This window comes from Cetorhinus maximus, chromosome 1 (genome assembly GCF_964194155.1).
Source record: "Cetorhinus maximus chromosome 1, sCetMax3.hap1.1, whole genome shotgun sequence".
In the NCBI taxonomy this organism is placed as follows: domain Eukaryota; kingdom Metazoa; phylum Chordata; class Chondrichthyes; order Lamniformes; family Cetorhinidae; genus Cetorhinus; species Cetorhinus maximus.
In genome coordinates this window covers 132,582,695-132,596,969 of record NC_135879.1, presented here as the reverse complement: position 1 = coordinate 132,596,969, position 14,275 = coordinate 132,582,695, and the positions used below count along the sequence as shown (strand labels likewise).

Here is a 14,275-nt window from a genome sequence, read left to right as displayed (position 1 = left end):
GCAAAGTCCTCCTTACTAACATCTGGGGGCTAGTGCCAAAATTGAGAGAGTCACCTCACAGACTGGTCAAGCAACAAACTGACATAGGTATGATTCCATGAGTATGATTACAGACAATGTCCCAGTCACCACCATCACCATCAGCAGGACAGGTGCAGCTGAGGTGGTGGCAAAATGGTATACAGGAGTTGCCTTGGGAGTCCTATACATCGACTCTGGACTCCATTAAGTTTCATGGATTCAGGCCAAACATGGGCAAGGAAAGCTTCTGCTGGTTACCCCTCAGCTGATCAATCCGTACTGCTCCATGTTGAACACTACTTGGAGAAATGATGGCAAGGGCACAGAATGTACTCTGGTTGGGGGACTTCAGTCACCAAGAGTGGCTCGGTAGCATCGCTACAGACCGAGCTGTCCGAGTCCTAAAGGGCATAGCTGCTAGACTGGGTCTGTGGCAGGTGGTGAGGGAACCAACAAGAAGGAAAAACCGCACAGTCCTTGTGAAATCCCGTCTTCACATTTAGGATACCCTCCATCGTGTTGTGTGACACTACCACCGTGCTAAATGGGATGGATTTCGAACAGATCTAGCAACTCAAGACTAGGCATCCATGAGGCATCCATCAGTAGCAGCAGAATTGTACTCAGAATCTGTAATCTCATGGCCCGGCATATCCCTGACTCTACCATTAACATCAAGCCAGGGGATGAAACCCTGGTTCAATGAAGAGTGCAGGAGCGCATGCCAGGAGCAGCACCAGGCATACCTAAAAATGAGGTGTCAACCTGGTGAAGCTAAAATGCAGGACCATTTGCGTGCCAAACAGCATAAGCAGCAAGCGATAGCCAGAGCTAAGCGATCCCACAACTAACAGATCAGATCTAAGCTCTGCAGCCCTGCCACATTCGATTGTGAATGGTGGTGAATAATTAAACAACTCACTGGAGAAGGTTCCACAAATATCCGCATCCTCAATGATGGAAGACCCCAGCATTTCAGTGCAAAAGATAAGGCTGAAGCATTTGTAACAACCTTCAGCCAGAAGTGCTGAGTGGTCAATCCATTTCGGCCTCCTCCGGAGGTCCCCAGCATCACAGATGTCACTCTTCAGCAATTCAATTCACTCCACTTGATATCAAAAACAGCTGAAGGCACTGGATACTGCAAAGGCTATGAGCCCTGACAATATTCCAACAAATAGCACTGAAGACTCGTGCTCCCGAACTTGCTGTGCCCCTAGCCAAGCTGTTCGAGAACACTGGCATCTATCTGACAATGTGGAAATTTGCCCAGGTAGGTCCTGTACACAAAAAGCAAGACAAATCCAACTCGACTAATTACCACCCCATGAGTCTGCTCTCGATCATCAGTAAAATGGTGGAAGGGGTCATCAACAGTGCTCTCAAGAAGCATTTGCTTAGCAATAACCTGCTCACTGATGCTCAGTTTGGGTTCCGCCAGGGCCCCTGAGCTCATGAACTCATTGCAGCCTTGGTTCAAACATGGAGAAAAGACCTGAACTGGTGAGGTGAGAGTGACTGCTTTTGACATCAAGGTGGCATTTGACTGAGTGTGGCATCAAGGAGCCTTAGCAAAACTGGAGTCAATGGGAACCAGGGGGAAAATTCTCCGCTGGTTGGAGTCATACCTACCACAAAGGAAGATGGTTGTAGTTGTTGGAGGTTAATCATCTCAGCTCCAGGACATCATTGCAGGAGTTCCTCAGGGTAGTGTCCTTGGCCCAACCATCTTCATCTGCTTCATCAATGACCTGCCTTCCATCATGAGGATTGAAGATGGAGTTGGGAGGGGGTGATGACTTAGTGGTAATGTCACTATACCAGTACCCTAGAGGCCCAGGCTAATGCTCTGGGAACATGGTTCAAGTCCCACCATGGCAGCTGGTGGAATTTAAATTCAGTTAATAAATCTGGAATTAAAAGCTAATATCAGTAACGGTGACCATGACAACTATCACTGATTGTTGTAAAAACCCTTCTGGTTCACTAATGTCGTTTAGGGAAGGAAATCTGCCATCCTTACCTGGTCTGGTCTACATGTGACTCCAGATTGACTTATAACTGTCCTCTGAAGTGTTCAGTTCAAGGGCAATTAGGGATGGGCAACAAATGCTGGCCTTGCCAGCGATGCCCACACCCCATGAAAGAATAAAGAGATAAGGTCTGAAGTTGGGATGTTCGCTGATGATTGCACAATGTTCAGCACCATTCGTGACTGCTCAGATACCGAAGCAGTCCATGTCCAAATACAGCAAGGCCTGGACAAAATTCAGGCTTGGACTGACAAGTGACAAGCAACATTTGCGCCACACAAGTGTCAGGCAATGACCATCTCCAACAAGAGAGAAACTAAGCATCGTCCCTTGAAATTCAATGACATCACCATCACTGAATCCCCCACTATCAACATCCTGGGGATTACCATTGTCCAGAAACTGAACTAGACTAGCCATATAAATATTGTGGCTACAAGAACAGGTCAGAGGCTAGGAATTCTGCAGTGAGTAACTCACCACATGACTCCCCAAAGCTTGCCCACCATCTACAAGGCTCAAGTGTGGAGTGTGATGGAATACGGTCCACTTGCCTGGATGAATGCAGCTCTCAAAGTTTGACACCATCCAGGACAAAGCCCGCTTGATTGGCACCACATCCGGAAACATTCACTCCCTCTACCACTGACACATAGTAGCAGCAGTGTGCACCATCTACGATGTGCATTGCAGGAACTCAGCAAGGCTCCTTAGACAGCACCTTCCAAACCCACTCGCGCTACCATCTAGGAGGACAATGGCAGCAGACACATGGGAACACCACCACCTGGAAGTTCCCCTTCAAGCCACTCGCCATCCTGACTTGGAAATATATCGCTGTTCTTTAACTGTTGCTGGGTCAAAATCCTGGAACACCCTCCCTAATGGCACTGTAGGTGCACTTACGCCACATGGACTGCAGCAGTTCAAGAAGGCAGCTCACCACCACCTTCTCAAGGGCAATTAGGGATGGGCAATAAATGCTGGCCCAGCCAGTGAAGCCCACATCCTGTGAATGAATAAAAAAAATTATTGTTCAAGTGAAATACTTTCTTTCAAAGCTTTAACTTACAGTGCTATGCTGTGGAAGGTTTGATCTCCTTTGTCACAGAGTCCCCAATATTTGTCATACTGCTGTGGGGAAGCTGTAGGAAGACAGCAGTATTGAGGAAGAGCCGCCATTGGATCTCTACCACATTCTTCTATGTGGCTGGCTGAAGAGCTAGCTTGGTTGAGGTATGGGACAAGTCAGCCACTGTGTGCTTAGCTACAGGGATTTGTGGACTAGCTGGATTCTGGAGCAATAGAGTACTGGGGATAAAATGGCAGGATTCATATCCAAAGCAAAAGAGAAGAACTTTGTGTCAAATTGCATAACTGGAGGTTTAGTTCTTATTGCATCTCTTCCAGTGATGGAGGAACAATGTCACATTGGCTGATGCCTGGGAACAAGCATTTAGTCAGCTACTTCATGGAGCTATCAGATCCTAGAGGATAGAGGGGACCCATTCCTTCCACTGTTAGAGATATCAAAATTTAATGGCACAATTGTGCTGTCTTTCTCCACCAAGGAAGGAGGAAGTTGAATGGCACAGGGGTTAACATTCTATGATATTGTCATTGTATGTAGGAAGATGTAGTTTTGCACAATATACATTATCAATATGTTATCAAAACCGGGGAGGTTCTAAAGTGGATAAAGGCTGTAGGATGTCTGGCTTTCAGGAGGTGGCTATTGTTTCCTATAAAGTGCAGGGCGCACCATTGATTTTGGACAGTGCAAGTCCTAAAAAGTGTTCTCTGCATGGGCAGATACATTTAAAACTGGAGCATTCTGATTTAGCAAGATCTACTTGAAAAAGAGTGTTGTAAGAGGAATGGCTTGTCAAAGAACTCAGAATTAAATCATTGCTAGCTGAGTTATACTCCAAAACGAAAAAGTTATTGTTGTGCAAGGGTTAATTGATAAAGTACATTTCAAAATGGTACGAACGTAAAAACATATGAATTAGGAGCAGGAGTAGGTCACTTGGCCTTTGAGTCTGCTCTGCCATTCAATGAGATCATGGTTGATCTGATTGCAACCTCAATTCCACATTCCCAACTACCCCGATAACCTCTCACCCCCTTGCTTATCAAGAATCAATCTAGCTCTGCCTTAAAAATGATGAAAGACTAGGCTTCCACCACCATCTGAGGAAGAGAGTTCCAAAGATTCTCAACCTTCTGAGAGAAAAAAAACTCTATTCATCTCTGTCCTAAATGGGTGACCCCTTATTTTTAAACAGTGACCCCAGTACTAGATTCTCCCACAAGAGGAAATATCCTCTCCGCATCGACCCTGTCAAGACCCCTCAGAATCTTATGTTTCAATCACATCACCTTCTACTCTTCTAAACTCCAGCAGAAACAAGCCTAGCCTGTCCAACCTTTCCCCATAAGACAACCTGCCCAGTCAAGGTATTAGTTTAGTAACCCTTCCCTGAACTGCTTCCAATGCATTTACATCCTTCCTTAAATAAGGAGACCAGTACTGTACACAGTACTCCAGAAGTGGTCTCACCAATGCCCTGTATAACTAAAGCTCCCTACTTTTGTATTCAATTCCCTTGCAATAAATGATAACATTCTGTTAGCTTTCCTAAAAACTTTACATGGGCCATCTCAGACTGTACTTCCTTTCCCTTCCTCGACTTCTGTCTCCATTCCTACAATCAATATTTGCTTTAAGCCCATTGACGCCTCCAACTCCCTTGACTAAGCTTCCTCACACTCCACTGCCTGTTGGGACTCCATTCCATTCTCCCAGTTTCTGGATCTCTGTTGCACCTGTTCTGATGATGCAGCCTTTCATACTTATGCTTCCAATATGGCTTCCTTCGCCCTCAGCCGAGGATTCCTCTATTTCGTGGTTGACAGAGAGCTCACCATTTGACTGGATGCTTTACGAATTTCCAGATTCAACATTCACTTACACTTGTTTAAAACCTGTTACATTTTTAAATTTGCCCAGTTCTGTTGAAAGATTATTGACCTGAAATGTTGACTGTGTTTCTCTCTCGCCACAGATGCTGCCAGACTTGCTGAGTATTTCCAGCATTTTCTGTTTTTATTTCAGACTTCTAGCATCTGCAGAATTTTGCTTTTGCAAACTTTAGTGATTTTATAATGCCATAAACGAGGCTAAAGAAAAATACCTAACAGGGCTTCTCCATCTTTTAGTTCTATACCGGGGGTGGCCATACCACAGCTCTCGAGCCGCATGCAGCTCTTTTAAACATAGGGCAGCTGGTTGGCTACCATCTGATTTACAGCCCTGCTGTTTTTGTAAGTCCTGTCCTGTGTTTCTGAGGGTGTCCAGGAAAGGGTACAAGGCTAATTTCTAAACATGGGATGATTGAGTTATGACGAAGCATTGACTGCTCAAAAATGGCCACAAACAGCTTGACGGGGGAGAAGCAGAGAGAACTAGGAGTTTCCCACTGGTCTGACGTCGGACTGCATAATGAGCACCATTTTGGAGTGGCCTCTCTGACTCCCTAACCTACCCGCTTACTGCTAACCCTCTGACTTGCAGCCTCTGTCCGGAAAAGAGTTCAGTACAGAATAGAGGAATGTAAAATCTGCTGTATTGGAACACAGGTACTCTGATTCAAGTTTGTTGTTCAGTAGGTGATTACACCTATTTTTTTTCCCTCAAGTACAATCAATCCTTTGTTTTTAACCTCCACATTAGAAGAGCAAGGCTGCCAAAGTCAGTTAAGCAATGAGCATGTGTTAGTGCTGTTGTGTCTCGGTGAAGTAGATTTGTTTTGTCTACCTCTAGCAGTGATCAGCCCTGATAACTGAAAGTGTCATCTTATTTAAGGGATATTGCTATTATCATAGTTTTATAATGTTTTCTTTACAGGTATGTGTGCAAGAATAGTAATAAAAATGTGTCAGTAAAGATTGTCTGTGTCTTGTGGCTCTCGATTGGCTGAAGATTATCATATGTGGCTCGAAGGTTCAGAAAATTTGGCCACCGCTTTTCTGTACAATTACAACCTCTGTAAAAAATAATAATTACACCTGAGAAGCATCAATACAGCATTAACAGATACCAGGATAGTATTATGTTTTCATAATGGTAGGTAGGATTGGTAGCCCACTGAGTCTGATAAATTTGGGATTAGAATCTGTAAAACTCCCATATACATCTGTACTTGGAATTCTTAAAATAAAGTGGGTTGGGTTCTCATGTACAGTAAACATGAAAAAATAATTGAGTTCAAAATATTTTATTCATGAAATGAAATGAAATTGTCACAAAATGGATCATTTTAGAGATCCTTTACCTGGATGATAACAAAAATATGGCACTTGAAGGATTGTCATTTGCTGTAGCACATACACATGAATGGTTTTATCATTGCTATGCAACAGCCTTGCGCAGGTCAAATCCTGACCACAAAATGTGTGAAATATATTTTCAAAGTGGTGGTAATCCACATTTCGTAAACATTTAAATGCTAAACTCATTTAGACCTCCTCCCAGAAGAGAAGCTTGATTCATCCAAGTTTTAGTGAGTCATTGTAGGCTTCTTGTTTTCTGTGAAAATAGTTGCATTGTTCATTTTGTTCATAGACAAAGAATTATGATTACCCTTATATTTAATGGGTTAATCCAGTTCCAGATGATACAGTAACAATCACCTTTCCAAAGATTTTGAGCCATTGTATAGCTCACTATTGTGAATGGTACTTAAACGTTACAATTGTTCATCACGTTCTCAATACCACAGGGACGGAAATTACACCCAGGACTACAAGTTGTAACAATATACATGAAACCTGCGTTTCAAATGAAGTATGGATGTCATGCTGCTATACAAATTTTGTATTATTTGCAAAACAAGTCTGTGCTAACTTGGGCATGGAAACATCAGTCTTGACTTTTTTCGTGTTAACAAATATTCAATTGTCTGCATGATTTTTGAGTTACACCCTAATGCTATGAAGCTTGTGATTTGGTGCTTATTTTGGTGCCTTTGTTTCTGTATCTATTTTTTGGATTGTTTTTGTTTAATTGAATGATCCCTTTTTCCAGATTTCATATAACCTATACTCCAGTATCCTCATTGTTGAAGCCCTGTGATCCTTGTCAGAAGTGCTCCCAGGTCAAAGTAAGATTCTTTTCTTTTGAGAGTATTTGACAGAAATGTTCTAGATTGTGAATTCTTAGACAATCCTCTCAAAGGGAGAGCAATCATGGTACATGGCTGATCTCAGCTTGTGGGGATTAGTTTGATAACACACATAATATTAATTATAGAAGATACAAGCATTCATACTTCAAATGATTGGTATTTAGTACCTTGGCTTGCTCTTCGTTTATTGCTAAACCTTTCCTAGTTGCTGTGCTTCAAGTATTGGCGTTTTCTGTTCACATTTCTTTCACTTTCATCATCCGTTGCCATTTTTTTTTACATTTTATATGTTAGATTTTTAAAAAATACTATCTAGCTTCTCCCCAGCATGTATAGTCCCTCTGTTTGAGAATTGAACAGGCGATTTGTTTCTTGTTCCTGGTTCTTTGTCAATGTTACTCCATCCACAATAATTAGGAGACGTATGAGTGATTCAGAGTGACCTGGCCCCTCTATGGAAGCTCTCCAACTGCCACCTCCAGTCACACAATATCTGAGAAGAAATTGAACGATTGGAGAATTATAGACCCGAGCCTAGGTTGAAAGTGCTGTTCCACCAGCAGCGTATAACTCCATTGTCGCAATTTAACTGTTCAAGTACCCCACAGCATAGCACTGTTCTTTGAATTTTCAAACTAGAATGGTGGAATTCATCAACAGTGCAAAAGAATTTAAAAGATTATCAGGGAAAAATTTGCAGTTTTAATAAGCTAATTGAATAATCAAACCAAAACAACATTGTGATTTGAACAATTTAAACTCAATAATTGAATCAGTCAGCACACCAGTAAAACATTTTGATTATCTCATGCTGGTTTAAATTATTTCAAAATATGTCACGCAGCACTGCTGCAAATAGCTTCATTATTGGGCATATTTTATACCTTTAAAATTGTGCTGTCACCTGTGGTCATTCCAACTCCATTTGTAGCACACTGTTGCAATAAATCTATTTTTTGGTGTAAGGACTCCAGTCTAGATTACAAAGAAAAACTGAATAGTTCCTTGGTAAAAAATTTTAACAAGACTGAAGGTCAGTAATTCTAATTTCAATTCCAGATTGTGTTCCCAACACAATTGTATATGTACCTGAATCATTGTGGGAATTTAATGTTGTGATGAATCGCACTGCATTGTAATAAAGATAATGTGAGGACTTGTCACCTTGAAGAGATGAGGCATATCTAGTACATTAAACTTCTTGTTTTTAGCTAGGGTGATATCACTGCACTATCTGATGGTAAATTGAAATGTTTTCATTTTATTATTTGGAATTCAATATTATAGCAATAATTAATGTTCTTCAGTTTACATGACACAAATGGCGATTCCTTGAGACAAAATTAGGAATGGGAACTTGACGCAAATGTGTAAAATTCTTTGCTTTAAAAACCACCTGAGTGTTCATAGTAGCACTTAGATGAATAGAAATTTCCACCGATTAAATATTGGGAAGATGATGCCATTGTCCTGGATTCCTGCGCCAAACTCCACCCCCTAACTACCGACTCTAATCCCCTCCCTGGCAACTGTCTGAGACAAAGCCAGTCTGTTCACAATCATGGTGTCATATTTGACCCCAAGATGAGCTTCCAACCAGATATCCACACCATAGAACAATAGAAAAGTTACAGCACTAAAGGAGGCCATTCAGCCCATCTTGTCCATGCCAGCCCGAGGACACCCAGGTGCCCTTTCTAATCCCACCTTCGTGCACCTGGCCCATAGCCCTGCAGCTTACAGCACTTTAGGTGCAGATCCAAGTACTTTTTAAAAAGAGTTTAAAGTTTCTGCCTCTACCACCAACTTGGGCAGCGAATTCCAGACACCCACTACCCTCTACATAAAAAAGTTCTTCCTCATGTCCCCCCTACACCTTCTGCCACTTATCTTGAATCTATGCCCCCTGGTTCTAGAATTCTCCACCAAGGGAAACAATTTTATCCTGTCCACTCTATCTATTCCCCTCATAATTTTCTACACCTCAATCAAGTCACCTCTCAGCCTTCTTTGTTCCAGGGAAAATAACCCCAACCTATCCAATCTCTCCTTGTAGCTACACTTTTCTAACCCTGGCAACATTCTTGTAAACCTCTTCTGTACTCTCTCCAGAGCTATCACGTCCTTCCTGTAATGTGGTGACCAGAACTGCACACAATACTTCAGTTGTGGCCTCACCAGTGTTTTATACAATTCCAACATTATATCTTTACTTTTATATTCTACATCTCTGCCAATGAAGGAGAGCATTCCATATGCCTTCTTTACAACCTTGTCTACTTGATCTGCTGCCTTCATGGACCTGTGTACTTGCACACCAAGATCTCTCACTTCATCTACCCCTCTTAGTATATTCCCATTTATTGTGTAATCCCTGTAACTGTCTGAGCTCCCGAAATATATGATCTCACACTTCTCTATGTTAAAATCCATCTGCCACTTTACCGCCCACTCCACCAACTCATCTTTATCGTTTTGAAGATTATGGCTATCCTCTGCACTATCCACTACTCGGCCAATCTTTGTGTCATCTGCAAATTTCCCAAACGTGCCCCCCACGTTCACATCCAAGTCATTAATATATAACACAAACAGCAAGGGTCCCAACACCGAGCCCTGTGGAACACCACTTGAGACAACTTTCCATTCGCAAGCGCATCCATCGACCATTACCCTTTGTTTCCTGTTACAAAGCCAACCTTTTATCCAGTTTGCCACATGACCCTGAATCCCATGGGCTTTTACTTTCCTGACCAATCTGCCATGTGGGACCTTGTCAAATGCCTTGCTAAAATCCATGTACACAACATCCACTGCACTACCTTCATCAACCCTTCTTGTCACTTCCTCAAAGAATTCAATCAAATTTGTGAGGCAAGACCTTTAACAAATCCATGTTGACCATCCCTGACTAGTCCATGCCTTTCCACGTGACAGTTAATCCTATCTCTCAGGATTGATTCTACTAATTTGCTCATCACTGATGTAAGACTAACTGGCCTATAATTGTTTAGTATTTCCTTTGATCCCTTTTTAAACAATGGAACTATGTGTGCATTTCTCCAGTCCTCCGGTACCTCCCCTGTATCTAGTGAAGATTGGAAAATCATCCTCAGAGCATCTGCTATCTCCTCCCTGACTTCCTTCAGCATCCTCGGAAACAATCCATCTGGCCCTGGTAACTTATCAACTTTCAAGGATTTCAACCCTTCGAGTACTTCCTCTCTCTTTATGACTATCCCGTCCAATATCCCGCAGTGTTTCTCCTGGACTACTATATCTACATCCTCCCTTTCCTTTGTAAACACGGAGACAAAATATACATTCAAAACCCTTCCCACAGCCTCTGCATCTACACACAAGTTTCCATCTTCATCTCTGATATGTCCCACTTTTTCCTTAACTAACCTTTTAGCATTAATGTATTGGTAAAATATCTTTGGGTTATCTTTAACTCTACTTGCTAATCTTTTTTCATGCCCTCTCTTTGATTTCCTTATTTCCTTTTTTACTTTGCCCCTGCACTTCCTATATTCGTCTAGGCTATCTGCGTTGCTTAGTTCTTTGTGCCTATCGTACACTTTCTTTTTCTGTTTGATCTTCCCCTGTATTCCTCTAGACAACCATGGAGGTCTAGATTTGGCAGTACCACTCTTATTTTTGTAGGGGACATGTCTACACGATCACTAAGGCCACTTATTTCCACCTCTGTAACATCATCTGACTTTGCCCCTGCCTCAGCTCATTTGCTATTGAAACCCTGAATCCATGCTTTTGTTACCTCGACTATGACTATTCCAGTGAACTCCTGGCTGTTCTGCCACATTATATCATTAGTGAAGGGGAGGCAGTGGCATAGTGGTATTGTCTCCAGACTAGTAATCCAGAAACCCAGGATAATGCTCTGGGAACCTGGGTTTGAATCCCACAGCAGATGGTGGAATTTGAATTCGATAAAAATCTGGGATTGAAAGTCTAATGATGACCCATCTGGTTTACTAATATGGGTAGGAAATCTGCTGTCCTTACCTGGCCTGGCCTATTTGTGACTCTCAGACCCACAGAAATGTGGCTGATTCTTAAATGCCCTCTGAATGAGGGGAAATTAGGGATGGGCAATAGATGCCCACATCCCATGAATGAATTTTTAAAAAACTTGAGGTCATCCAAAACTCTTAAGTTCTGTTCACCTGTTACCTCTGTGCTCGCTGCCTATATTTGTTCCTGTTCAAGCAACACTTTGATTTTAAAGTTCTCATCCTTGTTTTCAAATCCCTGCATGGTCTTGTCCGTTCCTATCTCTGTAATCTCCTCCAGCCCCACAATCCTCCTGTGCACTCATTGAAGTCTGACCTCTTGAGCATCCCCAATTTTAATTGCGTCACCATTGGTGGCCATGCCTTCAGCTTCCTTATAGACCCTAAACTCTGGGACGTACCCTCATGCATGCTTCCATCAGTGGCCTTTGGATAATGATTGGTCCAGGGACATATCCACTCTACCTTTCTCTAACTGACACTGGGGCAAACTGGAATGACCATACTGCTGCCTTGACTGATATCAGATAATCAGATACAGATTACAGCTCAAAATTGGGGTCTTGGTATTATGTAGTAGTGTTATAGTCAGGGATTACTATGAGGAAATTTGGATTTTATAATTGGCTTAATTTTGGTTTCCTCCTCTGCTTTCTGCAGCTGACTCCACTGTGGACACTATGTCAGTGTTCCTTGCAACCAGCAACAGCCAAACAGATGTAGTGAATCGCAATAGTTCAGCTACGCCACCAAACACACTTAACCTTCGTTCCTCTCACAACAAATTGGTAAACTCAGAAATAAAGAACACAGAAATCAAGAACAACACTCCTCCAAAGTGCAGGAAGAAATATGCCTTGACTAATATCCAGGCTGCAATGGGCCTAGGAGAGACAACAGCATCGCCAGTTATAGTAAATAACGCCAATTCGAAACTGGCAAAGAACGGAGAAAATCAGCTGCGAAAAGCAGCAGAACAGGGCCAACAGGTCATGAATAAAAACATCAGTGCAAATGTTGTCAAAAATATAATCTCAGAAAAATTGGAGGGCAAGGAGCCAAGCTTGCAAGACACGTCTTGCACTGAGCCTTTGACATCACAACCAAGGAAGAGTAAGAGCTTTCTGAATTACTATGCAGACCTGGAGTCATCCACTCGTGAATCAGCGCAAAATTATGGCAACAACCCTGTTGATAGTGAGGAAAACGCTGACCTGTCCCATGATAAAACTGAGGCGAATGATGAGCCAGCCAGCGATGAGAGTGTGTCTGCTAGTCCTGAAGATTGCCAGATGGCCACTATTTCCTTCAGCCCTGAAATAAAAAAAGATCCACCCAGATTGGGTGGGAAAACTGACTGTGCATTAAGTAAAATGCAGAACATTGCTCCCAGTGATGAAGATTCAAGCTGGACCACCCTATCACAGGACAGTGCTTCACCAAGTTCACCTGAAGAAACAGGTATGAAAATTGAAACCTTTTCATAAATTAGTATCTCAGTTGTACTGTATTTGTCATTTTATTGTAGACATTATTCTTAAAAGTAAAACATTTTTAATGAATTGCTTTTCAGAGGGAAAGAGTTGTTTGTTGGAATACTGGATGTCAGTGGTGTCACTGCATATATATTAAGATGTTGCTGCCAAAGCCAAGGGTTCCACTGGCAGCCTCACTGTAAAACTAAGGGAATATAACCCCCTCCTCCTGTACATATCACATGGTGAAAAGTTGTTTTGATGAATTGCATAGCTGGGCAGACAAATGGCAAGTAAAATATAATCCAGAGAAATGTGAATTGTTGCCTTCTGATGACGTACTTGTGTAAATGATAAACTTTTAGAATAATCTAATAGGCAAGGTAGACAAGGTCAAGCCGTCGGAGTGTTTAAAATGCAGTTTGATGCCATGTTAGGTGAGCTAAAGTTAGAGAGAGGCAAGCTTCAATTTCACCCTTAGCTTTTTCTTGTGCTTTTTATCTTACATCTGTTGAGCAGAATTAGATGTTTACTGCTAAACTACTGCAACAAAAAAACATTTTTGTTTGAATTATTTAATTGCTTTGGACTCCTTATTGCTCCTAATAGTACCTACTAGTTAATTACAATTTCTGGGGTTATTACTGCAACATATAGGACAGATAGCACACTTTATTTGGATAGGTGAAGTTTATCTGATTTCCTTGGAGCTATTCATTTCAAAGGTGCTGAACTGTTGCAGGTTCCAGGCTTATTTGGCAAAATATTAACAGATTTATGCAAGATAAAGAAGTTGGTGTAAAGCTTTTCAAACCAGCTCTTTGAAGCAGGTCAGTCAAGGAATCTGGCACATATTAACAAAACAAGCTAGCGATGATGGTTCTTTGACAGTTATATCTGGGATAAAGACATGGGTTGGACCTGCTGAACAGGAGCACAACCAGTGAAGTTTGTTCATTTTGCTGAAAAACTCAATTGAGCTGCCTCCACTTAGCTTATCTGTCTACAGTCAATTTTCAGCCTGCAGAAAGCCTGAGTAGTTTGATTCAGTGCTTGTGTTTCACCAAATGAGAACTGAGTAAATGGTTTCAGGGATCTGATTTGGTTGAATGATGCTTAAGGGAAGCGTCTTTGAACTGCTGTGCAGGACAGGATAATTTGTATATCTTATGCAGAATGCTGTTCATTGACTTGCTTTAGTTAAATAGCCCATTAATGCATAGCCAGAGCTTCTGTCTGATAGAACATATATTTAATCCGCCTACTAAAGAAAGAGGATTTATGTGACGGCTATTATGATGCAGCAAATGATGTTTGTCAGACGGATTAAACCCACAAGGAAAACTTGATCACAATGGTTTTGCAATTTGTATTTTACTTCAAGATGCGTGCCCTGAATTCAGATGCAATAAGTCCACCAAGACTTCAAAGATTATTTAAAAACTAAATTAAGCATTTATTAACAAAATAATAGGTCTATAAATTACTACTATAATAACTCCTAAGACCCCCAATTAATC

The 14,275-nt window shown here is 41.7% G+C and overlaps 1 protein-coding gene across 7 annotated transcripts in view; it reads left to right on the top strand.

Annotated features, from left to right (window-relative positions):
- Positions 1–14,275, top strand: part of LOC144683714 (amyloid beta precursor protein binding family B member 2-like) — a 377,962-nt gene that overhangs the window by 148,964 nt on the left and 214,723 nt on the right. For all 7 annotated transcript variants that reach the window (XM_078547075.1, XM_078547033.1, XM_078547023.1 and 4 more), the window contains 2 exons: positions 7,144–7,219; positions 11,941–12,741. In XM_078547075.1, the coding sequence (XP_078403201.1) occupies positions 11,961–12,741 (781 nt within the window). In that variant the 5' untranslated portion in view covers positions 7,144–7,219; positions 11,941–11,960. The remainder of the gene's footprint in view (positions 1–7,143; positions 7,220–11,940; positions 12,742–14,275) is intronic.